Source organism: Dasypus novemcinctus, chromosome 1 (assembly GCF_030445035.2).
Source record: "Dasypus novemcinctus isolate mDasNov1 chromosome 1, mDasNov1.1.hap2, whole genome shotgun sequence".
Lineage (NCBI taxonomy): Eukaryota > Metazoa > Chordata > Mammalia > Cingulata > Dasypodidae > Dasypus > Dasypus novemcinctus.
Window position 1 is genome coordinate 164024633 of NC_080673.1, and position 18610 is coordinate 164043242.

The window sequence follows — 18610 nt, forward strand, 5'->3', positions numbered from 1 at the left end:
TGTGATCGCCTTCAGAGAAACAGAATACTCTTGGGAATGTACTGTGATGGGCAAATTCCATTCAAGGCTTTACTTACAAAGAAGGACATTAAAGTAGGAAGCCTGTGTTTGATTGCAGAGTTCCCATTCCTGTTCTTATTCACTTATCAGATTTAGGATGGATTAAACCAGTTAAATTCATAAGATTTTCTAGAAGTAGATTTTTTTAATTAAAAAAAGTAATCATAGGCTCATATTTTGGAATCAGACTAGGCACAATTTGCAGCACGATATTATCTTCCAGTAAGTTGCCCAATAAAGCAAAATAAATTAGACAGAGTGGTCATTTTAGAGGGCTCTGTGACTGTGATTTATTAACCTTTTATGTTGTTTATCTTTGAAAAGTTAGGGATAAAGTAGAATAATTTTAAAGCTCCTTCGTAAACTGTTGATTTTGTATTTCCCTGTTATCTCTTGAGTGGAAACTCTCTGAGTAGGGGAAAAAAGAGTTTAAAAAAGAAAAATACATGTTCACACTCCTCAATTAAGAATCATGGATCAGTGGCCATTCACTTGTATTCGTATGAAAACAGAACTTTTCTCCATTTTTTAGCAATTATGGGCATCACACAGTATTTGCATTTCTAATTACATTCTGTCTGGAAAGCTAAAGTATTGCTGCCTGCAGTATGTATTAAGTGGAAAGATTTGCTGTTTTCCAGCAGGTATAATAGTAATATTTTTCATCACTTTCTTCAATGTATCAATGTTAAAATACTCGTCAAATCTTTCACAGTATTGAAAAGGGGAGAAATTCAACTTGAAGGGTTTGCAGTTGCTATTTTTTGTGTATATCAATTCTGAGAACAGTTTCAGAATGAAACATTTTAAAAACTGCTGGCAAGAACTATTTTATGATTGTAGGTGTTCTCTGATATTCTGAATGCACTTTATTATGTCATAGTGTAATATATTACATAATGATTTTTTTCCTTAGCATATTATGAGTTTATCCTTCAATTAAGAAAACAAATCATGCTTGTCCCAAAATCAGATTTTTTCCCATCAAAATCTATACCCTAATGTGATTAAAATACTGAGTATTCTTTAGGACATTGAACAAATATATTTGATGAGTTCTTCCTAGGCACTTCTATTTTAGCCTTCCTTCATATTTTGTCCCTTTCATCAAGGTTATATTAAAGGTGTATACACTAAATCAATTGGAACTCTGCTGATTAAAATGCAAACAGTAAATACAACTTCAGGTCTAGAATGGGATTATAGGATTAAAATGCATGGAAACTGCGGTTGTGCTCTAATTGAAAATTCCCAATCAGTGTCATCCTTTGATTTTATTAATAAAAAAATAAGAGCCAAGAAGTAAAGAAGTGAGAATGCCATATCTTAAACCTTCCCACTTGTCTGGTTCCACGACTTTGCTTTCTTGTTTATTTGTTTTTGTTGTTGTAAAGAAATGACACCCAAATATTTGAGGCCTTTCCGCAGTTAAGTTTTGGTTTAGATCATGAGCACAGTTCTTTGCGTCCACCTGGGGAACCTATCAATTCCAGCCTTAGGTCTGTAAAAGATACTCCCCATGCAATGGATGTATCACGATGATGGGAGAGAGTGTTGCTGTGGGGGGAGTGGAGGGCGGGGACGGTGGGGTTGAATGGGACCTCCTATATATTTTTTAATGTAATTAAAAAAATAATAATAAATAAATATTTAAAAAAAAATAAAAATAAAAAAAAATAAAAGATACTCCCCATATCTATATCCTCTGTTCTCCAAGGTAGAAAGCAGACTTTATCTTGGCTGTCTCTTCAGCCAAGTTCTGGGCTCATCAATCATGGGAGTTTCTAGCCTGAAATTATAACTGGCATTTGGCTCTTTCTTCAGCGTTCAAAATAATTGTGGCAAAAACAGGCCTTTGTCTAACATTTGCAAGATTTAGGACAAGAGGTAAAATTGCAAGCCTATGTGCCATATACCTAAATAGCAAAAGGCATGAATCAAACCAGTTGTTCAATGTGTTCTATCCACCTACCTTGACAAATACACCTGCATAATGACCTGGAAGGCCAGGTTCGACTTTGGAATTTTCAGACTCCCAAGAAATGGAAAGGAGAAGTCAGCCCATACATAGCCTTCTCTTCTCACCCCCAGCTTCCTCTGTCACCAGGAGAGGCCTCACATACACCTGTAGAGACACTCCAGTCCAGACTTCCAAACTCTGGCCCTATGGTCCGTTTGGGGGCGGATGGCTCAGGAGAGAGACCAGCACAGACCCTCGAAGCAGTCTCATCAGGGAATTAGTGCAACTTGGGTATCTCACCAAGGGGAGAAGGTGGGCCGGGAGAAAGGTCGGGGCAGGGGTCCAGGGCAGGGGTTCCTGTGCTGAGGCATGCAGGCCATAATGCTGCTAAGAGTGAGGAAACACTTTCCCACGCAGAAAATACTCCTATGACCTCTCTCAGTCTGCCAAGCGTGATCTCACCGCCCCATCCTTAGGCGAGTAAACCCCAAAATGCTGTAAACTGAAGTTTATACATATTTACAAAAGTCCACTCACAGGTTCGATAGGTATTTCTTGAGGTGGCCTTCAAACCCCAGTGGTCACTGGCCTCATGGAACATACAGTCTGTGCTCCTCCCCTGGAAAGAAGAGACCTGACCCCTGTGCTAGGACTTGTGATGCTTGCAGAGAGATGCAGAAACAGTAGCATTTCATAGGTGTGGGAGAAATGAGGAGTGCGCACTGCACACCAGGCGCTGTGCTGAGGGCTTCGTGCACATACTGGTATTTAATAGGAAAGGGACACTTGGATCCCCCCAATACCTTAGTGACATCATAAAAGAATAGTAGGAGAAAGGACACAGTGGAGTATCGAGTACTGCATGGAGGTTTCTTGGAGTGTGGTTTCGTTGGTCATATGTCCGGGATTTTCTGGAGGATTTCTTATTGCAGCTCTTCTGGCTTGTTGTCCCCACAGAAGCCCTAAGCACCTCACCATTCTTTAGTTTCAGATAGAAATGCAGCTTGTAAACATTTCCAGAGGGGGCAGATAGCCCCTCAGCTGTTTAGCTTTCTATAATAAACAGCGGTTTTTGGTATCTAAAATCCACACTATTTTATTTACTGCTATTATTCTAGGTAGAGGGGAGAAGGAATGGAGAGGCATCCTCACACAACCATGAAGACCCTGAAAAGTTCCCCTCTCTGTATTTACAGCATCCATTCCAGGTGTCGGTCAGGAAAGAAGAGAATCTACCTTGTGACATTTACATTTGGGGTGAATTGTCAAGACCCTTAGACTTCGAAAGTTAAATTGTGCCATTGCTTTTTTGTTTTGTTCTCTTCCTTTGGTTTTTTGTTTGTTTTTGCAATGAGTTGATTGATTTCTGACTGCTTGCTCTTGCTGTTCACTGACTAACACATAATATGCTTTTGAAGTCATGTGTGTGGATTAAGTTTGGTTCCCACATCACTTGCCATTTTAGGAGATTTGACAGTCTAATTGACGAGACTCTAAGACAAGGCACTCTGCTGATTTTCAAATGATACTGAAGTAGGTCAGCCTAAACATTGGCCTTGACAAGAGATGCAAGTTAGCAGATGAATTAAAATTTAAGTCAGATGGAATAATGAAACAGATGTTGGATGACATGCCGTTTTGCTTTGGGCTCATCCTTTGACTTCTAAGGCTACCCTTTGTCTTACCTTAGCTGTCTAGTGAGCTCTTCAAAAAGACATATCTTTCCTAACCAGTTTGCATCTGGGAGCAACGCACACTCGGCAGGGATTGTATCAGCTGATGAATAGCAAGGGCAGGAGGGCACTCCAGAAATAGAAGTAATGATTGCTTGAAGTCCTCCTATCAATGAGGAATTGAGTCTGCAGCGGCTGGCTTGCTTCATTAGAGGAAGGGTATTAATGAAGCCAATAGCGTGAGTTCAGACCCGTGCAGCCCAGTTAGCGCCAGAGAGGGAAGTCGTGGTCCAGCCATTTCCCAGAATAAGGGCCTGGGAGTGATGCACCAGGCACGCCAGCAGGCTCAGAACAGGAAGCTATGCATTCTCCTAGTGGTGGAGAGCCAAATCTCACCCTGTCATCTTGGTTGATCACAACAAGAGTGGAAATACATATTTTAACATCTGATTGTTCCACTCGGAATGCCTGAGGCCCTGACTTACCCCTTGCCTTTGACTGTCACTTTGTGATGTGTGTCTGCCTTTGTTTCAGAGAGTCGTATGATCCTGGATGCCTTTGCCCAGCAGTGCAGTCGTGTTCTGAGCCTCTTAAATTGTGGAGGGAAGCTCCTGGACTCCAGCCATTCTCCATCCATGATTTCGTGTGTAAAGCAGGAAGGCTCCGGTTATAACGAACGACAGGAGCAGTGTCACATTGGGAAAGGAGTCCACAGTCAGACGTCAGACAATGTAGACATAGAGATGCAATATATGCAAAGGAAACAGCAGACTTCGGCCTTTCTGAGGGTTTTCACTGACTCGCTACAAAATTACCTGCTCTCAGGGAGCTTTCCGACTCCGAATACCTCTTCAGGCAGCGAGTATGGCCACCTGGCCGACGTGGATCCTCTGTCGACCTCGCCCGTGCACACGCTGGGCGGCTGGACCTCCCCAGCAACATCCGAGTCCCATGGCCACCCATCCTCTTCTACGCTTCCAGAGGAGGAAGAGGAGGAGGAAGAGGAAGGTTACTGTCCTCGCTGCCAGGAGCTGGAGCAAGAGGTTATTTCGCTGCAACAAGAAAATGAAGAGCTCAGAAGAAAACTAGAGAGCATCCCAGGTATCTCACCCTATTCCTTACAAGCCAACTGCACCTCTTACTCCTGGCAGTTGGCTTGTCTTGTGTGCGTGTGTGCATATGTATTATTTTGGCTAGCAATGTAGAAAAGTTGGGAAAACAGGCAAGCGCAAGAGGTCCTTACTTTGCCCAGTGCCAATCAGGGGATTTCAGATTGAGCCACTGGCCTTGTCCTGTCTGTATTTAAGCTACCCTGTTCTTTGGTTTAGGTCTGAGAACCATAGTCCTATTAAAAGATGTCTCTATCAATATCAAAGTAATTCCTCGATGTAGTGTAAATGAGATTGAAAATAGGCCAAGTGTTGTGATCCCGAGTTCCTTTCTGAAAGTGGTTCTGTTCCTTTAAAATGGCTTCTGTATTTTAAAAGCTTTGATGTATATGTTTTATTAGTCAGTGATAGAAATTAAAATGAAATGATACTTTCAGAGGCAGGACTTGAGGCGTACTGAACAAATGGCCTCTTCTATTCCATTAATTTCCTCCACCTTTCTTATTACATTTCAACAGGCACAGTGTCTTTTTAGCATGTAAGCTTTCCCTTGAAGTTAATAAGAAACTGTAAACTAAAACTAATTGGTCGAAGACACACCAGTAATTAAGTTGGCCCAAAATATTGTGCGCCTCTGGCTAAACATGAGGCATTTTCTGCCTCTTAAAGACACCAAATTTGCAGAGCAGTAAAATCATCTTTTTGGTAAGATCTTCACTGAGTCCAAATCTGTATTACTCAAAGTTCTCCAGAGAAATAGAACTAACAGTGTGTGTGTGTGTGTCTGTCTGTCCGTGTGTATCTGTGTGATTTATTATAAGGAATTGGCTCACATGGAGGGTGGGGGATGGGCAAGTCCTCACTCTGTAGGACAAGTCACAAGCTGGAAACTGATAAAGGTCATTTGACATCCTTAGTCTTAATTCCCAAAGCCAGAAGGCTGGGAATTTCAGCAACAGCCAATGTTGAAGTTGAGGCAGAAATTCTTCCTATTTCTGAAACCCTCAGGTCTGGCTTTTCAAACCTCTGACTAATAAGATGAGGCGATTTGGGGGGCATTCTCCTTTGCTGATTGTAGATGCAATAATCTAATTCTAGGTGCAGTCAACTGATTATAGATGCAAATCCCATCCACAGTAACAAGTAGGCCAGTGTTTAACCACAAACAACTAGACACCATTACCTAGCAAAATTGACATGTGAAATTAATGATCACACAAGTCATTTTTTTCACTATATGGAAAGGTACTGATTTAGCTTCTAGCTTTGAATTCGTTCCTGCATGTCTCTAGCTTTTAAAGATATTTATGGGAAGCGGACTTGGCCCAATGGATAGGGCATCTGCCTACCACATGGGAGGTCCGTGGTTCAAACCCCCCGGCCTCCTTGACCCGTGTGGAGCTGGCCCATGCGCAGTGCTGATGCGCACAAGGAGTGCCGCCACGTAGGGGTGTCCCCCGTGTAGGGGAGCCCCACGCACAAGGAGTGCGCCCCGTAAGGAGAGCTGCCCAGCGTGAAAGAACATGCAGCCTGCCCAGGAATGACGCCGCACACACGTAGAGCTAACACAAGATGACGCAACAAAAAGAAACACAGATTCCTGGTGCCACTGATAAGGATAGAAGCAGTCACAGAAGAACACACAGCGAAAGGATACAGAGAGCAGACAACTGGGGGGCGGGCAGAGAGAAATTTTTAAAAAAAGATATTCATGACTGTTAACTGGAACAATATTTTCAAGACGTTTAAATGATGCAGTTTCCTTGATTGATAAACTACTACAATTCTAATAAATATTATGTACAAAATAAAGATGTACAATAACTTTAAAAATTTTAACTCTGATAAAATAGAAGCTAGGTTTTTTTTCCCTAACTCTCTCTTTGCACCACCCAGTTTGGCAACTGATCAAGAAAGAAATTTTGAAGCAAGTTACCCACTTATTTATTAGTACACATAGGAAACAAAACTTAAAAACAAGGGTTAAGAATTGCCACACCAGAAATTAATCTTCTTCCTTTCTTTTAAAAAGCATTCCCCAAATAGAGCCCTGTCAGAGGTGTTACAAATTAAAAGGTGGGGACATGACTGCCAGGAGTGGTAAAAGGACTTTTCACATGAATTTAGAACAACTACAAATTAACAAATGACATCTGTTGATATTGAGATTTACATATACCTTTGGTAATAAACACTTATAATGTTTTTGTCAGATCATTCCAGTGACATCACCTTTTCCAGTTATTGTTCGCCATTCTCTCAGCTCTGCCAAGCCTTAGTCTCTTCATTCTTGATGCAGTTCATCATCCATTCCCTGGCTCTTTTTCTGTGGCACTGATAGTTGTTTTTTTCATGTTCAGTGGGTTTGGCCACCTCCTTTTTGTGTACCGACCTCCCACTTTTAGAATAACCTCTAAATCTTTTTCATTGTCTTCTGGAAAATTACTATTGTTTTCAAAACCAACGCTTACTAAATTATATCTTGTTTAAAAATATAATATTCATCCTAGTTAAAACAGGATGCCATTGACTTGACCCAAAGATAAAAAAGAACATTCATGTATTTAAAAAGAAAATACAAGCATTATAAACATTTTCGTCTCTTTAGAGGTTTGGAAGTAGATTAAGTTCAGTTGTCTTATAGGGGGAAAGCAAGAGGTGAAGTAAATCCTAGACTTGAGTCCTGGGATTAGATGCAGAGTCATGGCCCAAGCCTGGAATGGACTGCCTGGGTGAAACCAGGAAGAATGCAATGGAAATGGTGCTACTGGTTTCCCCAAGTCAGAAAGGCACGGGTTCAGATAACACCTCGTGGGATTTTACAACTCTCACAGCTCCATAAATTATGGTTCATTGACTACATTATGAGTTTTACTCCAAAGAGTAATTGTCCATTCTACTTTCGTGGGTGGAGAAGACAGTGTCTTAGAGATTACAGCCCGGCACAGAGACTTACATCAACTGTTCAGAACCACAAGCAAAGGAGCCCAGCTTCTGAAGAGCTAAGTGGTACTTCTCGATAACCTTCTGTGGTTGAGAATTTCAGAATAAAGGACAGGTGACCCAAATATCCAGAGTTATTACTGTCTAGTTCCTAATTCTAAATATTTGGTAAGCAGACTGTTCTTTATATGTCCTAATCAAACTTGGGGTTCAGTCTACCTCCCATTACTTGATCCTGTGTCTGTGAAGTGTCTGTGTCAGAGATAACCCAGCATTGGCCCTGCTACCAATCATTGTTCTTCTGTACTTCCCAGGAAGATGACCCTGCTGCAATTTCTTGGGCCCTCTTGATGATGAGACATTGAATGACACTGGTTGAAATTAGCCTAGTGGTTACCACTGTTCCCATAAACATTGCAGCCCTGTTGATGATACCTGCCATATACCCACAGCCATTACACATGGAGAAACATTGGTTACTTTAAATCAGCCATACTGAAACCCAACAATAAGGCTGAAAAATCAGTTTATCAATTATAAAAAGAAAAAAAATTAATGTAAAATAAAGGAAGGTACCAGCTTGTTTGTGTTTCTCACATGTGCTCCCTCCCTAGGGACACCATAGTTTGGGAATCAAGTTGAATGTGTCACATGGAAGTGAAAACTTAAATCAAAGGGAAATACCACTGCTTTCTCACCCTCATTTCCTAATTCCCATCTTTGGCTAAACAAAGAGCTGGAATGCAGTTGATCACATAAAAATCAACTCTTTATGGCTATATATTTTTTGGGGGAAATCTATTATTTTTAGACATCAGTTTGAAGAAAAGTACAGTAAGTAATACTCTGGGTTTGCATGTAAGGACTATTTTGTCAAGCCATAACTGCTATATAATATGGTATCAGTTTTCCATAAGCAGTGTCTCTGCTTCCCCATTATATCATAGGCCTCTGTGTTGTCATCGAGGCCAATCCATTTCCAAGGGAGAAACTAGGGCTTTCTTCTGGATCCCCTTACAGTGTGCGGTCACTTTTTTTGTTTGTTTTTACATCCAAGTAGGATGAGTATGTGCAAAGGAGAAAGTAGAATTCAGTGGTCAGCAGAGGAAATAAAATAAAAAACATGGGGGCATCTGCAACAGGCCAGAACCTGGACAGTGTTCCTCAGCTCCCGGCTGCCCCTGCACAGGAGTGCTGCGAGTATCTCCAGGATTCTTGAGTCACTTTTATTCCTGGAAAAAAAAAAAGTCTTCATACCTGGGAGCAGTTCTTGAAGTAGGAGTTAAAAAGAAATGAACGTATTAGTCGATAGGGAAAAAATGATTTCATTTGGGCGTCAAGGAAAGGGGATAAAGGAAGGGGTTAGACTTCACCAAAAAGAAAGGGATTGCACCAGCTGAGGGGGCCTCTGTTATTGTATAAGGGAGGACGGTGGAATATTAAACAAAGTCTTAGTGATCATCAACTACGGGCAAGGCAAAGGGCTTCTGAAGAGTATACTTGAACTTAGCTTGCAAATGTAGAACTGTAATTAAATACTTTGTCCCAAGGAAGCCACATTAGCACATTTCCTTTTTTTTTTTTTTTTTTGGAGTTATTATACTAGAAATTAGAAAGTCTGTTATTTTTAAAAGAAAGTGAAAATAGATGAAAGGAAGAAGCCAGAAAAGGAAAAGATACTGCTGATCCAGAATCCTGAGAGCTAAAAAGGTATTAAAAGATGGAAAATGAGGGGTGGTATTCTCAATGGAGAGTTTCAGATGGCATAGTCACATTTATTTAGAAAGCTTACAATCAATACTAAGTTCAGAGAACTCATAAGGGAGGAAGGATATTGTCTTAGTTTTTCTAGGCTACTATCACAAATACCACAAATATGGTTGTAACTTCTACAGCTGGAATTTGTTGGCTCACGGTTTCAGAGGCTAGAAGCTGGCTGCCTCCCGGGGTAGCATTCTCATGTTCCTTGGCTTTCCCATCACCTGGCCCTATCCTCTCCTTTCTCTTCCAGCTTCCAGTTCCTCCCTATGGCTTTTTCTCTATGTCTGCATATCTTCCGCTTATAAAGGACCCCAGTAATCTGCATTAAGGCCCAACCTCATTCAGGTGGGCTACACCTTAACTAAAATACCATCTTCAGGAGGTCCTAGTTACAGTGGGTTCACACCCAAAGGAATGTGGATCAAGACTAAGAACACGTCTAAACTGGGGTGCATGATTCAGTCTACCACAGATAGAAAACATCATATTTCATTTCTTCCTAGATGCCATTGAAAGAATGACATTTCGATGCTTTCTGTTCCACAAGGAAAGAAGAAAAAACACTGTGCATCTTTAGAGATTTTAAAATGGGGGAGGGCGGGGAATGTGGGTCTTAGAATTCATAAAATGCAGTAAGAAGAGATTTCCAAAATAAAATAATTATGACATATTAAAATACCTTGAAATTTTCTAAGTGCCATATATAGGAAAGATATATTTATTGTGGATATTACTGTAAAGCTTTCTATTTTTAAAGAGTGTTTTTATAAGTATCTCAAAGTATTCCTCATCCATGAGGAATGGGGCCATGGGGCCATGCCAAATAGTAATCCCATTCCCATTTTACAGATGAGGAGGTTGAGCTCTGGGCAAGTGAGGGCATGGGCACACCTGGGTTTATAATCCAAGCCTCCTGACTTCAGGTCTAGTTGATTAGCTCTTCCCTGCCCCCCACCCCCACACCAGCCCACTCAATCACTAATTTCAGAGGTTGCAAACTAGAGAGCTAGCCTTAGATTCTATAGATCTGAGCCTATTCATTCACAGTTGTCCTTTTCTAGGTAGGAAGATTTTTAAAAGATAAATTAATAGTGTTTTTTTTAGATAATGGAAATTCCACAAGAACAAAAAAAAGAAAACCCTTAGAACAGTGCAAACATGTGTTAGTATCCTCCAGCTCAGTGCCTTCACTGCCCTCCAAACACCATATACCCAGAGGTGCCTGTGGAAGAATGCTCAAGTAGACTAGAGCAAGAGAGGAATAGAGAGGGGAAAAAAACTGAGCTTCTTTTACTTAGAATTTAGTAAAAGTCATCACAACTCTTGGCTTGAGTTTAACTGAGGAAGGGAAAACAATGTAAGGTAGAGAATGGATTTTTGCACAAATGTGGGTTTGAATTTCTTCCCCTGTTACTTATTAGCTGTGGTTTTGGCAAATCATTTAACCCTTCTGAGCCTCAGTCTCCCTTGCTGTAAAGTAAGGTTAATAATCCTTTAAGGATATTGAAAATATTAAATTCAGTAAAGCTTCTGAGTGCCTGCTAGGTCTCCTAATAATCACCCAATAAATGGTAACTCTTAAGAAAATGAAGGATGTATGAGACTCACATCCTTCAGTACCCAGTTCAAATGAAGAAAATGCTTCAAAAATGCAAAAATCTTAAATGGGCTTCTTAAATTATAAATTGTAATCTTAACATTCAGTTATTTACCCAAGTTAGGAACCTTAGATCCATCTATATAACTCTTCTCTATCCCTGCCTTCCAACCCATTTCCAACTCCTGGATTTCACCACTTACATATCCATCAATTGGGTCCCCTCCTCTTTCACTTCACTGTTTTCACCAAGGCCTGTCTTACAGTTTGAGAGATTTCAATAACCATCCAACCCCTCTCCCAGATTCTGGTCTCCCCACTGAAAAGCTCCACGTCACCAATTGCTGAAAAGCTTCTAAGAGCTTCACATAGTCTATGGGGTAAAGTTCAGCACCTTCAGTGGAACCCAAGGCCCTTCACTACCTGAATCTTCCTGTCCATTTTTAGAGATTTAACTGTCAGTTCCCACCATATACCAAATGTTCCAACCCTACTGGACAATTTGTAATTCCCGATTTTCATATCACCTTGACCAGTCATATACATTTATGTCTCTGATATTTCTTTACTCCTGTTATTCCTTCCAATTTAAGAACATAGTCTCTTCCCTGTCTAAGGTACCGTGTGTGGGTACATCCTTCAGTACCCAGTTCAAGTGACACTCGCCTCTGTAACAAAGCCTTCCTCCAGTTCCTGGGTAAAATGAACCACTTTCTGTAGTGCATGATGCATGCCTGTGTTAGAGCTGTTTCCATGGAAGGTTTTCACTCTTGGTGTGTCCGTCTCTCCTGATGTCCTGATGTAAAGAGAGACGAACCACTGCAAAGTCCTTGAAGGCTGGGACTAAGCCAGAGTCACCTTTGTATTCCCGATTTATAGCAATGTAAGGCATGTTGCATCTACACGTTAATTGGGTTGAATTAAATGGAGACATGTTGTCATTATCAAAAGCATAATCAGGCATTTGTAGCCTGAGAGTACTTGAAGATCATCATTTATTTATAGATATTTATACTTTAGGAACTTAAACTTTACATAGTGTGAATAGGACAATTATTTTTAAATGATATAAGCACACAGATGGCCATGACTGTTAGAGGACAGTAAATAATTTCAATCTCCCTGTAAATTGTATTTAGTGTGTTTTGATCTTTAAAAACCACTATATAGCAAGATAGATTAATTAATGCTAGAGGAATAAAAAAGAGAAACTTATCAGGATTTTAATGTAATGATCTGCAATGAAAATTAGGAACTAGCAACCCAAGTAGCCTTAATATATGCAAGAACAGATCTTACTTAACAGTTGCTCAGACATTACAACAGCCAGTGAGGCTCTGTCAACTGTCATTTAAATGGCCACTGTGAGGAATTCACTAGATTCCTCATCTTAAAATAACAGTAGCTTACATTAGCTTATATTTATTGGGTGCCTTCTGTCTTACACGTGTTATTTCAATTAATCCTCATAATAATCATATGTAGCAAGTAGTTTTCCTATTTTACAGATGAGTAAATAGAGGTTCAGAGAAGTTAAGTAACTTGCCCAGGATCACAAAGTTAGTAAGTGCCAGAGATGGAATCGGTACATTAAACAAACAAACAAACACCCAAGAATTAATTTAGGACAAATTCCTGATCCTTTTGTCAGTTTGCTGTTATATACTAGTATTGGCTTAGAATGTTTTAAATTTCTGGAGATTTAACTACCTTAGCCTCCTGCCACACAGACTAGAGAAAGTCTTCCTTTTTGAAAGCAGCATATTCTCTATATGACATAGATACCTAATAGAATATTTATAACCCATTCCTCTCAATTGTATTTTCTTAACACGAAATACCTTCCTACTTACCCATTTTCCTCCAAGATATTTACTCTTTCCAGGATTATCTGACAGACATTTTTAAAATGCTGTTAGATAGAGGAAAAAGAATTATAAATATTCATATTAGGAAAGGTACAGATATGATACATTTTAGGTACCTTTAATAGCCTCTCTTCCTTTCAATAGCAGTTTATACAGCTTTGGGTTCCTCATTTATTTTTTCATTAAACCTACTAGTGTCATCTGACTTTTTTCTGTATGGTGAATCAATAAATTCATGAATGAGTAAAACCTGCCCAGTGGGTCCAAGATAGTAGCTTTTCCATCAGTGAGAGTGACTTTGCTTAGAATTCATAATTTGCATCGTGGGGCATTTTAGATGTGAAGGGCTCTGGGGCATAACCTGGCTCCTTCTTTTTCCTGACCTCATTCTCTCTGTGGCCTGGGACTGCAGAAAACTGTGCATGCAGCACAGTAAGTACGTAGTAAAAGTTGTGAACTTATAAAACAGACATGCATAACATCATACAGGACTCCCATGCATTGCCCCACCACGAACACCTGGCATTATTGTGAAACATTTGTAACAAATTATGAAAGAGCATCCCCAAAGTATTAATAACTATGGTCTGCATCTTACATTTGGTGTATTTTGCCACCACTCACCCTATTATTTTTTTGTTCATAAACCATACAATTGATCTAAAGTGTACAATCAATGGCATTTGGTTTAATCACCAAGTTGTGCATTCACCACTACAATCAATATTATTAGAGCATTTTCATCACTCCAAAAAAACCACGATCATACCCATGAAACAACAGGAATTTCTTGGCTCATGGTATGGAGGCGAGAAGTCCAAAACCAGGCTATCGCCAGGCCTTGCTCTCTCTCAAAGTCTGTCGTGTGCTGGTGATGGCTTGCCAGCAATCTTCGGTGCTCCTTGGTGTGTAGCAACATCCGTTGGTGTCCTCTGTCCTTCTCTGGGCTTCTCTTACTGCACCTGAATTTCCTCTGCCTGGAAGGACTTTAGCCATAAGGCCCAGCCTCATTCAGGTTTGCACACCTTCACCAGTGACATCTTCAAGGCCCTGCTTACAAATGGCTTCACACCCCCAGGACTGAACACGCCTTTTGTGGATGACATGATTCAATGCCCAACACATAGTGGTTGCTTTTTTTCCATCACAGAAAATATTTCACTTGAATATACAGCCTTCCCCTGTAAACGTAGGTATTCATCCAAGAAAGAGTCCCCAGTCGGGAGTGAAGCTCCAGATCTCTTGCTTTGGGGATAGAGAATGCCCCCCTGGCGGCCTCTGCCTTGTCAGCTTTTCATCATGAGGCTGAGTGGAGGGGGAGGTATTCACAGGCTCAAGGCAGTGGCTATTTCAGATTTTTAGCAGTTGCCAGATATGAGCCTTATCCTCAGTCTTCCAGGCCTTGTGCCCAGATACCAACCTAAAAGCCCTACAGCCAGTAAGTGCACCTGAAATTCAGTTTTATTCCAATATGTATGAATCATGTATGAATCAGTTGACCTTCCTCACAGACTTCTACTGCTGCCTACAAGTTGGAGATGTTAAGAATGGGAGAGGCAATCTCAAAACCCTTCCAGGGATATATTATCAATATTGAAGGTACTGTATAGCAAAGGAAGGGGAGACAACAGTTTGTAGACAACTGGTTTGTTTAAATTATGGAAATAGTACATGCCCACTGTAGACATTTTTGATAAAATTGATTTTACTAGGATGACAAAGGATAAAGGTAATAAAACCTACCCTTAATCCCACTACTAAAATATAACCACTGTTAATTATTATCATTAGCACTTTGGTTCATTTCTTTCCAGTTTCTTTTCTATGCACAGAATTATTTTTAACATGGTTGATGTCATACTGAATATTCAACTTTGAATGCTGCCATGTAAGCATTTTTGTACTTCATTTAAAAATTTTTTCATAAACATCTTAATGACTGTAAAATGTGGGTAAGAGATCAAAAGAAATTAATCAAGTCCTAATCAGTCAATGAGTATTTACAAATTTGACTAAAACTTCCAGACTAGATGCAGGGTAATACTTTGCATGCACCATTTTGCAAAACAGTGACATATGTCCAGTCACATTTTATTTTGGCCACAATCTAAAGGACACAGGCCACTATTAGGATCCTCATAGTCCACCCTGGTGTAACAGACCGAGACCAAGGCATGGAAATTAAAAGGAGCCCCAGAGGTCACATGATTAGTGAAAAACCACAACTCAAATGCAGACCTGTCCCTCTCTATCCATTTCTCAAGTCATCTGCTCTTTCCTGTAATTCGTGCCCACTGCCTCAGGATGTGTTCTCACTCTCTGTGGCATCCAGAAAGTGGATTTGGACTTTATCAGGCTGATAAAGTTAGGGGGACTTGACAGGTTTTATTAAAGCTTGGTGAGGTCTACTTCAAACTGATACATATAAGTGGTTTTGGTTGGCTTTTGTGGTCAACAAATGCTTCTTCAATTTGAAGAATATAATCAAATGATTATCCAAGAGTGGCTCATGATGCAGGTTGATAATTATGGCTATTTAACAAAAAATACTTGTTGGTCAAAGAAAAATTTCCTAACCTACTTCTGCTTCCTGTCCTTCAAATTCTCCACCCAAATGTTGTGATAGTTAGTTTCATGTGTCACCTTGGCCAAGTTATAGTGTTCAGCTGTTTGGTCAAGCAAGCACTGGCCTGATTTCACTGTGAGGGTACTTCATAGATGGGTTTGCACCTTTAATAATCAGGTGATTGCATTGATGGTTGATTGCACCAACAATCAACAAAGGAGATTGCCCTCAGCAGTGTGTGTGTTTGGGAAGGGGATGGGATGTCATCTCACCCAATCAGTTGGTGGTTTTAAAAGTCAGAACTGAGGATTTCAGGAATCAAAGAATTTCTGCCTCAACTTCAGAGAGCCAGTTTCTCTTTGGGAACTTAGCATCACTTCATCACCTTTATCTTAGTTTTCACTGTGTGGCCTGCCCTATGAAGTTCAGACTTGCCAACTCCCACTATTGCATGAGCCAATTCCTTCTAATAACTCTCTTTTTGTAATATATATCCTGTCAGTTCTTTTTCTCTGGAGAACCCTGACTAATACAGAGTTGATGTAATTTTTTATTTGTTATGTTACAGTGTGATGTCTCTCAAAAAATCCAAAGCTATTAGCAGTAGAATAAGGATGATAAGCTCTGTTTGCAATCTAAAAAAGTGGTGAGAAAAACAAGGTGAAGAACACTCAATGGTGATACTTTAAAATTGGGGCTTTGGTTAAATATTTATTGTTTTCTTTAATGTGACAAAACATCTTAAGAAAACACACAGCTAAGACAGATTGTGGCAATAATTTGTATAAATTAGATTATCAACTGAGCTACTCAGACCTTTAAAAGCAATTAGTTAATACTCCTGAAAGGGCTTTAATATAAATCTTAAGATGTAGGAATAATTTATACAGCGATACAAAAAGTCAGGCTTTTTATTGGGTTTCATTGTAATTATTCAACGAGTCTAAGACTAAGGCTCAAAAGATAGTGCAATACTTAATCAAATACATGATAGTCAAATGTTAATTAGCCCAAATCAACTTAACTTCTTGATTGCTGAGAGAATGGGACATTTAGCATAAGAACCATAAGCCCAGGTGTATTCTTGTGGTGAGACAAGACTAAATTGCAAGGAATTCCTGTTCACTGAAAAATAGAGGAATGAATCTGTCATTAAAAATGAGTATTATATTATTGTTTAAAAACTAGTTAAACATTAATTTTCAGTACTTTAAAACAGCATTGTTTGGTGCTGAGTCAAAGAAGTCAAGACACATCTCTCCTGTGAACTGCTCTTGATCATTATTGTTGACCCGAATTTGTTTAAGAAAATTTTGACTTGAAAATTCTCAGTGAATTGTGCTGAGCCTGTGAGAAACCTAAAAATTCTGCTCAAACCATAGCATCTGTTCTGAATTTACAAACTGAAATAACTACGGATGTCAAGTGAAAGAAGATTCTATTTCCTTTAGAAAATAAGTCATTTTTAAAGAAATTTACATCAAAAATTTTTTTAGGCTTAAAGTTCTTTATTTTCATGTCACAGGATAGCTAATGTGTATCGTTGCTATTTCTTCCAATCAGTACCCTGCCAGACTGTTTTAGATTACTTGAAGATGGTTCTTCAGCACCACAACCAACTCATGATACCCCAGCCAGCTGACCAACCAACTGAGGTAGGTCCCTAGTAAAAAGATAAATTCTCTTCCATTTGGAATTTCCTTAAGACAAAGCCTCTTGGAGATTTACCAATATATACCAGAGCAAATTGGATAGCAAAATATATTTTTTATTGGCAGATGTTTATGGGTCTTATAAAGTTTATGGGTCTTTACAAAGTAGTTTACTTTTAAGTATAAGTGCTATACAGTTATAAAGGGCATGTATTTAACTCTTGAAGATTCAACTCTGCACATGAGGGAAAAAAGAAGAAATGGTAATTAATGGCAATTTAAGTAGTGTGGGCAATTTTTCCGCCATTCTGTGGCACAAAGGGGGCTTGAAGTGGGAGACACCAAGCTGTTGTTCTGTTAGGAAGAGCCAGCTTCCCAGAATGCCTCTCATTGTGGGACATCTCCAGACTAAGAGAGATTCACATGTGTTTAGATCTATGTTTTCCAAGACATCAGGGTCCCTGTCCCCAAGGCAGTTTCCTCCTCTCATCCTCCATGGAAGACACATAGTCTCTTCCACTGTGCAGGGAAAATTGTCTGTTTCGATGGTAATGTATGTCAATTTAAACATGATGCCATTTTATAAGATTTTCAAGGCTTAGTTTTGAATATTTGTTATTTGCATTGCACTGACTTTAGAACCTAAATCCAGTGGAAGAATCAACTCCACTGTACCTTACTGGAACAGTAAAGGTCTTGAACTGATAATGATGGTTAGTGTTCTATTTAAGTAGTTAAATTTTCTTCACTTCACAAGGTAAGTTGCTCATGCTCGTAATGGTAGGATGTTGACTCTCTCATCCTGTGGTTACATATCCATTGACATTCCTGTATTTAGGGTAAAATCATCAACTTCCATCCACATGCTCACTGTTTTACTATATCCGACTGTGTACTTGACCCTGCGTCACCCACATGGCATGCTGACACATCACTTTCCACTTCTGTGCACGTAAAAGTGACCAGAAGATGAAAAATGGGAAGTTAGTCCAGTGTGGCTTGAAACTCTCTCACCTTTGCATATAGCCCGAAACTTATGTTTTGCTTCTCCCTCTTCCTTTGATCTACAGGAGGTTTTTCAAAGGTTTGTTCCTCTCCTCCAGTCCCTAGCCTGCCCCTAATCCACCACCCTCCCTCTCTTGAACTTGGCAAGGAAGGAATAACAAGTCAAATCTATTCTGCCCCACCCCCCATTCCCATCTACCAACACACTGATATCATCCTTCTTAAATTTCCCCATCCCCAGGCCCAGGAGGAAGAGGTATCTCTCCATTTGCCAGTGCTGAATGCTCCATGTAGGTCTGCCTCCCTCTTCTAGGACTTTGTCCTATCAGTTATTCCTTGTCTCTCATATCTATTTCTTCCTTGCTGTTTGTCTGTTCCTACAAATAGAAAACACACGCAAGTCTCCCCACCCTAAA

At 39.8% G+C, this 18610-nt stretch overlaps 1 protein-coding gene across 2 annotated transcripts in view; it reads left to right on the top strand.

Moving 5' to 3' along the window:
- Positions 1–18610, top strand: part of BEND4 (BEN domain containing 4) — a 37495-nt gene that overhangs the window by 4485 nt on the left and 14400 nt on the right. For both annotated transcript variants that reach the window (XM_004448739.5, XM_004448740.5), the window contains exons 2-3: positions 4228–4794; positions 17101–17192. In XM_004448739.5, the coding sequence (XP_004448796.1) occupies positions 4228–4794; positions 17101–17192 (659 nt within the window). The remainder of the gene's footprint in view (positions 1–4227; positions 4795–17100; positions 17193–18610) is intronic.